Source organism: Pagrus major, chromosome 18 (genome assembly GCF_040436345.1).
Source record: "Pagrus major chromosome 18, Pma_NU_1.0".
Classification (NCBI taxonomy): Eukaryota; Metazoa; Chordata; class Actinopteri; order Spariformes; family Sparidae; genus Pagrus; species Pagrus major.
Genome location: NC_133232.1, coordinates 22,938,738 through 22,948,182, shown reverse-complemented (window position 1 = coordinate 22,948,182; position 9,445 = coordinate 22,938,738). Strand labels below are relative to the sequence as shown.

Sequence of the window (9,445 nt, the reverse complement as noted above, 5' to 3'; positions counted from 1 at the left end):
CTCAGGTAGAGATTATATACTGCACAGAGCACCTTCTCAGTCCACTCCCTTCGTCTGTATCTTTCAATAAATCTGCTATAGAATTACAGGATTTTACGTCCTTGAGGACACTTGATTGAAAGATAACCCATGACTCAGTGATGCAATCTGCATGTACATTTGACACTTCTCATTTCTCTGAAAACGTCTTTCTTTGTTTCCTCTCCCCTCACATGGTTTCCTCCTGCCTCTCCACAGGTCATTGGTGGGTGTGAGTAGCATCATTGTCTTGCTCAGGTGTGGCCAGGAATTTACTGACATTTACCATGTAAAGCAAACTGAAACCTTTCCTTCTCAGGAACTACATACTCATCTTATCTCACGTCATGTTTTATCACCAAGAAACAGACAGTCAGTGATTTGTACTTGAGGGCTATTTTTGGTGCCATCTTTCAATTTCAAAATGAGTTCACAGTAGCTTGTTATTCAGTAACTCAACATTCCCAATCATCACACCCTCATATTAAACTTCTCTGTATCTTGGCAGGAACTCAGGGAGTGAAGCGATGACGATTGATGCCTGGGTGTGTTAACAGGGCCGTTAACAGGATTATTACCAGAGGGGAAAATCCTCAGTCTCCTTTTATATTAGCGACAACATTTATTGTTGTTGTGGACTTTATAACATCATTGAAACTACTTTTCTTCATCTTATTTTCCATTTAAATGTTTAAAAGATTTGTTTGTGTCATTCTGTGTGAATGGTGTAAAAACAAAAGCGAATACAAAGTTAGTCACCAAAAAGGGGGTGCAACGGGGAACTGAATCTTGCATTTTATTCAAAAAAAAAAAAAAAAAAAAAAAAGGCCCATCAATATTTATATTGGCAAAATGCTTCATTTGAGTTTAAGTTTTGTTTTTGCTTTTTTTTTTTAAATATTTGAAAGTCGGTTTCTTTTGTAAAGAATAGTTGCTACCAACCTTTACAGAGTAGCACTACGGAAATGAGCTCTAGTGAAGAGAAGGACTGTATAAATAATTTAATGTTTTATAATTGTCATACGAATTTTACTGGTTATTTTTAAGATGAACCGAGACTGTAAATTTAATTATAAGAAATACTGAAGGGATCCAACATATTTGTTTCTGCATATGTCAAATCAAATAAAAACTTAAATAAATAAAACAGTAAAACAAATAAATAAATAAGTAAGTAAATAAATATCTTTGGATCCTCTCCCTAGCTTAGAAAAACATCGCAGTTGCCTCAACACAATATCTCAATACAGTATATTTTTTGGGAAATATAACAAATATATATTAAATATAAAACAATATATATTATTACAACTATTAACACATTTCACAGCTAATCATTTAATACTGTCCATTATAGTCTCTGGTTACTCGTTACTGTGTGCTTTTATTTTGTTTTTATAAATACAAATACGTCCTTCCCTGAAACCGTGTGAGAGAACCGAGTTTGAGGTTGCAAAAGAAAAAGCCGGGTCCACATTTTCACTTCCTTCGCAGTGACCAGAAACATGTGATGTTATGGTATTGATTTTAGTCACCCAGCTGCTGAAACGTGACATCATTCTCACTTGAAACCGTGTGACCAAGGATACAAATGATAACAAATAAATAGATCACCTGCTGCAGACTGTCTGTCCCGTGCTTTAATACAAAAGACAGGCTAATCATTTACAGCCTCTTAGAGGAACTGTCCAAGGATTCTGATAAAAATAACTCAGAGGAAAACCCCTGCTCACCCACTGGTCACATCTTGTTGTCTGATATGTGTCAGTAGGTTCAGTTCAGATGTGGAGCAGTGACCCGGAAAAACAGAGAAACATTAAGGGAGGTACACCCACCTGAATACAACTTCCTTGTCTGATTGTCTGATATCATTGCAGACACATTTTATTGTCTTTTATTGTGGGGTCAGCTGTTTAATAAGCCAAGGCTTAATGATAAGAAATTCTTTTACAGACTACAAAGTAATACACCACATAAAAAAGAAATAATTTTAAAAATCAGCATTCATAAGCAGACAACTGTGGATAGTCTCAACAAAGCACCAGCACAATTAGCTCAGTTATAATTATGTATTTTATTATTTTGACTATTTATAGTTGTCTTACAAAGTAAACAAAAAACTTTAGAAAAAGAGATATATTAAAAAGATTATATAAGAAGGAGATATATCAGATATATTAAATATATAAAGGTATGAAACGGCTCCTGTAACGTTACATACAGTAAACACACTGCAGACTATAATCAACAATATAACTGTAACTGTTCTTTATTAAGAACGAGCAGAACCATAACAGAGCAAACAAGATGTTTGACTCCAGCCTTGTCCACATGATATTTCCACCTACATACTATTTTTGTCTATTATGTGGCTAAAAGTGCTCTTAGTGAGTGTGACGGAGTGCTAAAATTGCATGTAGAGTAAATTTTACTTGTGGTTTAGATTCACTGGAGCGTCTCTGTAATGGTGATGAGAGTAAAAATTGTTGTATGACCAGGTGGAAACATTTAAAAACTAATTTACAGCGTGTATAATGATGTTTTTCTTGTTTTTCTCCAGCTCTCAGTCTGACTCTTTGTCCCTGTTTGGATGCTTGGGGCAGAGTGGGTGGTGCTGTTTCCTTTTTTCTCCACTTTGTGTCCTCTTGTCTCCCCCGAGTGGCTGCTGCTCGTTATTGCAGCGGTGGACGAGCACGGGGTCCTTGTTCTGAGGCGTTTTCTTCAACAACAGCCGCTGCAGCATTTGTTTGTCGGATCGCTCCCGTCGGAAATCATCCTCGTAAACCTTGAGCTGTACAGACGGTAAAATCAGAAAAAAACAAACAAAAACATAAGATTCTGGTGACAGACACATCTATGGGAAATTCAGGGAGCAGCTCCAAGTGGATTCATCCCCACATTTAGTCAAAACTGGTTGTTTTAAACCCTTAAGGGGGGATGTGGAGCTGTGAAATGTCTCATCAATCATCATTTTAGATCATATAGTTGTTACAGTATATTTAACCTATACATTTCATATTTAACTTACTCTCCACCAATCCAACAAAGCATTGAGTCAACAAAATAACCCGTCAGTGGCTTATGCACATCATTATTGTGTTTAAGTGTGCATGTGTGTGTGTGTGTGAGTGCATGCATGTGCACAGACAACTAAAACACTACCTGCTCTTGTAGTAGTGCCACCTGTTGGCGCGTCTCCTCCCTCTTCTTCCTCAGCCTCCGGTTCTCCTGCAGTGTGTGCTTGTGGTCGTTATGCTCCGTCTCATATTCTGCTTCATAAATCTGAGTCTGCTGACACAAGACATCAATATGGCAGTGAGCCAACATCAGAGCCATATCTTGTGTGATCTGCAGATACTCCTTAATAAAACACTGTGAACACAATTCAGAGCAGCACAGAGCCACCACTTGGTGGTGCAGTTCACCGTCTAACACAAGTTTAAGCAGCAAGCAAATCTTTCCCTGGCAACAGTGAGTTGACATCAGTTCTGCTCTCATCAGAACAGAAATGGGAACAGGTTTTTGATGCTGTGCTGAAGAGAGCAGCCCACCTGACATCTCAGCGCCTCCAGCTGCTCTTTTAGATCGTGCACTTCTTGTCGGGAGTCTCCCAGAGCTCCAGGTGGGGCACTGCTGCTCTGGCTCTTTCCCCGCCGCCCTGCCTCTGGGCTGGAAGGAGCTGGGAAAAAGGAAGATGAGGGGTTGTATCCGTGACTGGGAGACAGGTTGGGAGCTCCAGGGGGATTACTGGAGGGGCACGACACAGGACCACGTATCACAGCACTGAAGCTGCCCTTTAGAAAAGACATAAGACAAACTGATGAATAATACTGCAGATCAAAGAATATTGACCGAAATGGAAAACTGAGAGGTGTGATACCTGTTTGGCAGGCGTGCAGTCTTTGTCTGGGTGGTGCATCCTGCTCTCCAGCAGTCTGATGTATTCCTGCAGCTCCTGGTTCTTCTTCAGCTCCTGCATCAATGCCTGCTCATAGTACTCCTTTGCACTCTGCAACCCCAAACATAGCAGTAAACCTCAAACATGTAAACCACACGTAATATATACCACCATCCACACCTGCCTCACCGCAACCCACAGTTTAGGAATCCCCCCAAACGCTGTATCTACACCCACTTATTAGGCCCTCAGTGCAATGAACTGTGTGCCATATGCAGGCTTGAAATGTGTCTGTGTGTTTACCTGCTGGTGCTCGACTTTGAGCAGCAGCCTGCTGTTGAGCTGTTTGATGGCGGTGTTCTCCAGCTCCAAAGCCTCCAGTCTGTGCTGTAGACTCATCGTGGCACTGCGGTACACCTGGTCCCAGTCCTCATTCAGCTTCATCAGCTGTAAAACACCATCATCATCATCATTATCGTAACCATGGATTCTACTGCGGCCATCAATTCATGTCTCCATTGCAGGCGTCATTATAACCCTGTCTCCAAAACAACGTGGGCATCAGGAAGTGAATTTAGGTCAGTCAGGTGAGACTTCTCATTCTTCACTCTAAATTTATCCCAGTTTACAGCAGTTGAGAGAATTATTTTGTCTATCTCTTTTTATTAAGCAGCCCCTGATTAAAAATCAAGAAGCAGAGGTTGTATAATTGTGAAAAATGTAACTTTAATGATCGTTCTTCACAGCTTAGCAGCAGTTTTCACACAACGCCCACACTCCTCCTCTGGTTTTCAGAGAGAACCGAATGTAATTGCCAACATCAGCAATACAAATGTGGACCTGTGGAGGATCTGCACCAGTTAAAGGTGATACTGTACCTCTTTGTTCACTCTGCGAAGCTCAGTGTTCTTGTTGAGCAGCAGCAGTTTCTCCTGGTCAGTGGAGGTGACAGTCATACTCTCGGTGATCAGGGTAACCTGCTCCTCCGTGGACAGCAGCCTGTCACCCACGGGACCCACATCCTCCGTCCTGCACACAAACACAAACACACAGATACAGCTCACACATGCACAGATAGTCAGAGAATATGTGCCATAAATAAAGTCACGATGAAGAACATTAGCAGAGGATTTCCATTAATAAGCAAACACATATGCGCACAAAAGAACGTCAGAGTACTTTTGAACACCCACTCGCACAGAGTGCACTTACAGAGAATCGAATCGGAGCTATTATGCACACCCACGCACACACATGCATGCACAGTCACATTATGCACTCAAGACACTCAGACACACACACACACACACACACACACACACACACACACACACACACACACACACACACAGAGCGGTGCATTTTTCTGCAGTCCTAGCCAATCAAAATCTCTGTTTACTATCAGATGTGTTTGCATATCGATAGCCTCTGGAAACAATGCGGGTGATGATCCCTGTAAAATGTTGATTTCTGTTGGAGTACTTGGAGAAAAATATTTGCAAAGATTAATTAGTCAGGCTAGCTTCCTTTCCAGCAGCTCTGTTTTGAGGTCTTGTCTAAAAGGAATATGTGACAGGGAGGCTGCCGAGATCTAAAGCCCAGGGGGGATCTGCTCAGAGAAGAACACACAGCTCTGCGTGTAGCCCCCAGGGCTTCTCCACACAAACACGGTGTAGAACCGATGTAACCTCAGAGAGCTAAATATTATAAAGTCGTCACCTCTCATCCCCCTTAAGGCTTAACTCCCCCACAAAGATACAGCTTTCATCCACTTACGCATGGTGTCCTGCTATGTGAAAGCCAGTGTTGCACATTTTTTTAGAGTTGTGCTGTCAGGTCAAGGTATTGCAAATGGGAAGATGCACTGCCCAAATGACATACAATTGGCTGAAAGGACACAGACGTGTGAATGAAAACTTTGTCTCATCTGGTTTAGCAGTTTTCACAACACATAGTCGCTTGTGAGATCATGTGAATTTGAAAATAAGGAATATGAGACTTTGCTCTCTCAAGCTTAAAGAAGTTTTGGGGGAAATATGCTTATGTGATTTGTTTTGCCAAGAGTTAAATGTGAAGATTGACTCCACTCTCCTGTTTAGCTGCCAGCAGCTAAACTGGCTCAAAAAAAAAAAGAAAATACAAAAAAAAAAAAAAATCCCCCAACAAGTTGTGGCTTTACAGGGGATTATGTGTAGGACTATTTCCTGCCGGGAGCAATGATTTACTGGGGGTTTTGCTGGCTGATTGTTATGGTTTTTTAAACAAGTTTTAACAAATAAGTTATATGATGTGTCACTTTGTCAGAGGTGCTGGTAAGTGAATTTTGCTATCTTCTTTGGTTTTAACAAACAAGCTATATAATGATGTACCTTTGGCCAGAGCCAGGCTAGTTGTTTCTCCTTGTTTCCAGTCTTTATGCTAAGCTAAGCTAACCGGCTGTCAGCTGTAGCATCATATTATTTATGTACACTTATGAGAATGATATCCGTACCGTTAAGTTGAGCAGTTTTCACAACCTAAAGTCACTTGTGAGATCATTAAATATGAAAATAAGGAATATGAGACTTTGCTCTCTCAAGCTTAAAGACATTTTGGGGGAAATATGCTTATTGACTCAACTCTTCTGTCTGTATAGAAACAGCAGCAGTTAAACTGGCTCAAACAAAAATCCCCCAACAAGTTGTGGATTTACAGGGGATTATGTGTGGGACTATTCCCCGGCGGGGAGCAGTGATTTACTGGGTTTTTTTTTTTTTTTTAACAAATAAGTAATATGATGTGTCAATTAGTCACAAGTGCTGGTACTGTAGGTGAATTTTGCTACCTTTGGCCAGAGCTAGGCTAATTGGTTCTCCTTGTTTCCAGTCTTAAACTAAGATAAGCTAACCGGCCGCTGGCTGTAGCATCACATTTTGTATGTACAGTCATGAGAGTGGTTTCAGTCTTCCAGTCAAACTACTGGCAAGAAAGGGAATTACCATATTTGCCACAATGTTTAACTGTTCCTTTATGAAAACTTCTCAAATCCGCTGGAATACTGTTTTTTTTTTATTTTGTTTTTTTACCAAGCTTAGACCAAAGGCATTTTTCTGATTTTGACATTTTCAGAAAGGATATTATAAAAGGTGATGTTCTCCATAATATTAATCTATTTCCAAATGATACACTGCAATTTGTGTGAGCCTCACATGGCCTCATCAGATAATATAAAAACGGGTAATTACATGAGAGGAAACTTTACCCAGAGTCAAAATATTTGTCTAAATATACACTCTGTACCATCTGTCAGTCCTCTGGGCTCCGCAGGGCAGGAGAGAGTGTTAGTGAAGGCTGTTTGAGGCCACTAATGAGTGAATCATCCACACGGAACTAACAGATCTGCAGTTTGGAAAGTGTAGGATGAAGGCAGAAGCCGAATTGTAGTGGCCAGTATGAGCACAAAATGCTAACATGCCCATGTCCAATACCCTGGCTTGGCAAGTCAGCACTGTGTATCCAGCCATCCTGTTGGGACCACACCACGCTCCATCTCTCACTGATCCAGAGCCCTTTTCTCTTTCAACTTCTCTGACAGCCGATACACACTGTCTGACCCAGTTTCACAAAGTTTTCAATCGTAAGCCGCCTTGGAAGGACACCAAAATGCCACTGCTTCCCGCAGCAGTATGGTAATTCACTGTCATAGTGTATGATAAAGAGGGAGATAATATCTTTCCTTCTTGCTGGTGGCAACCCTGACAAATATCACTCTAGATTTGTCTGTGTGCAACCGGTCGATGGCCGCAGTCTAATCCCCTTACAGAGGAGAAGTGTGGACTTTCAGCACGGTTATTTTTAAGGCAGACTAATCACATCTGTAGGTAGTGTTGTCACGGCATTTACCAAGTGTGCCCACATGAAGCACCATGACTGTTAGTCACTTGTGTTTAAAAGAGCTGACCAAAACATAAAAAGTTAGTTTTAGGTTGGTGGCTTGACATTGTGTAACTTTACAATATCTTTTTACAGTATGTTGGAGTATGAGTGTTATTTCAATGATGAACTGAGGCCTATGTACATATTTATGACCTCATGGGAAACTCCGCAGTCAGTCCTTATTCGTCCTCTGAACTGAAATTCTTTATTTAAATCTGAACATAAATGTCGATAAGAAATAGAAAATATCTGTTCTGTGGGTGAGTTTCTAGAATTTATTCAGACAATAGTATAAATTAAACCTTCAAATCTAATAAATACTACCTCATTATTTACTGTATAGTGTTTAAATGTTGTTGACACTAAATCAGAGGGGCGTTGGTTTATCTTTATAGCATTTTTTAAGGCTGTAGTTGGTGGATTTTCAAATTAAGCCATTAAGTGTTCCTGTTTTTGTGTCCACCATTGTATGTAGAAATGTGGAACATGTAGTATATGTACGTACCATATTTCTTGAGTTGATTTGTGTTCCTGTTGGTTCTGAGGGAGGCTGCTGTCACACTTCGGTAGGGCGTCTTTCTGCGTTGCTGCTGCTGATGATAGCGATGAGGAAGATGACAAAGACAGCACATCTCCATCCATGATAGATCCAATCTTCAAATCTTCATAAAGTGTGGAAGGAAATTAAAAAGCTGCTACACACAAGGGGCCCAGTTTCTCCCTCATAAGTCTCCGCCAGCATGTGGTGGAAAGTAAATAGTGTCGTTAGTATTGATACATAGCAAAAGAGGAAGTAGCCGAGACCAGGAGCCACATGATGCAAAGTTGTGAGAATAGGAAGTGACACTGACAACTGCTTTATGTTAAAGAGGGTCAGTCCCTCTGTGGTGATTTGTGTAAATGTCTTGTACTTTACACGGTCTGATTGTACAGTACTCAAAATGTTTACGCAGTTGACTTGTTGTCTAGTTTTTACATCATTGGGAAAATCTGGAAACTCCACTCAGTGTGTTTATGCTTATATCAGCATGTTAGGAGACTGGGTGAACAGGGTTACATTTTAAACTAACAGATAACACTATGAAACTTCTCTAGCTGATTACTTACATTAATTATTATTTTTTGTATCACACATTTTATGAAGTTTTATGTTGAAATATGCAAATTATGTTATCTGAACACTGGGTAAAGCCAGGTTCAAAATTCTTGTTACTTAAAATTGAAACATCAGAGTTGAAGGTTTTTACTGCGGGGATTTTGGATATCCCTTTTCATCAATCCATAAATCAGAAAATACCGTCAAGAGACATAGAAACATCCATTTTCATCATGTTTTTAGGAATTAAATGTTATATAAATTTGGCTATGAATGATATTTAATATGAGCTGCCCCTCTGTGAGATTAAAGGCAGGAATAAAACTGGAATGTTTGGTGTACTTTAGTGCTAATGAAGTGGAGATTTCTGGCACAGTGTACAATAAACGCTAATTTTGAGAAAACGGCCTTTAGAATTAAGTATCCTTAAACTCCATAACGTTTTAGACATAAAATAGTAAATACTGTAAAATGTTTTAACTAAAAGATATCACTATAAACGTTCTCCAGTTGTTTAG

At 40.0% G+C, this 9,445-nt stretch overlaps 1 protein-coding gene across 1 annotated transcript; it reads right to left on the bottom strand.

The window, feature by feature from the left end:
* Positions 1–2,211: 2,211 nt before the first annotated feature.
* Positions 2,212–8,490, bottom strand: LOC141013483 (uncharacterized). Its single transcript, XM_073487235.1, has 7 exons — positions 8,337–8,490; positions 4,795–4,945; positions 4,220–4,363; positions 3,899–4,027; positions 3,570–3,812; positions 3,181–3,306; positions 2,212–2,809 (listed from the first exon to the last, which is right to left on the bottom strand). Exons 1-7 carry the CDS (start codon positions 8,471–8,473, stop codon positions 2,582–2,584), a joined length of 1,158 nt encoding a protein of 385 aa, XP_073343336.1. The 5' UTR covers positions 8,474–8,490; the 3' UTR covers positions 2,212–2,581.
* Between the last annotated feature and the right edge of the window lie 955 nt (positions 8,491–9,445).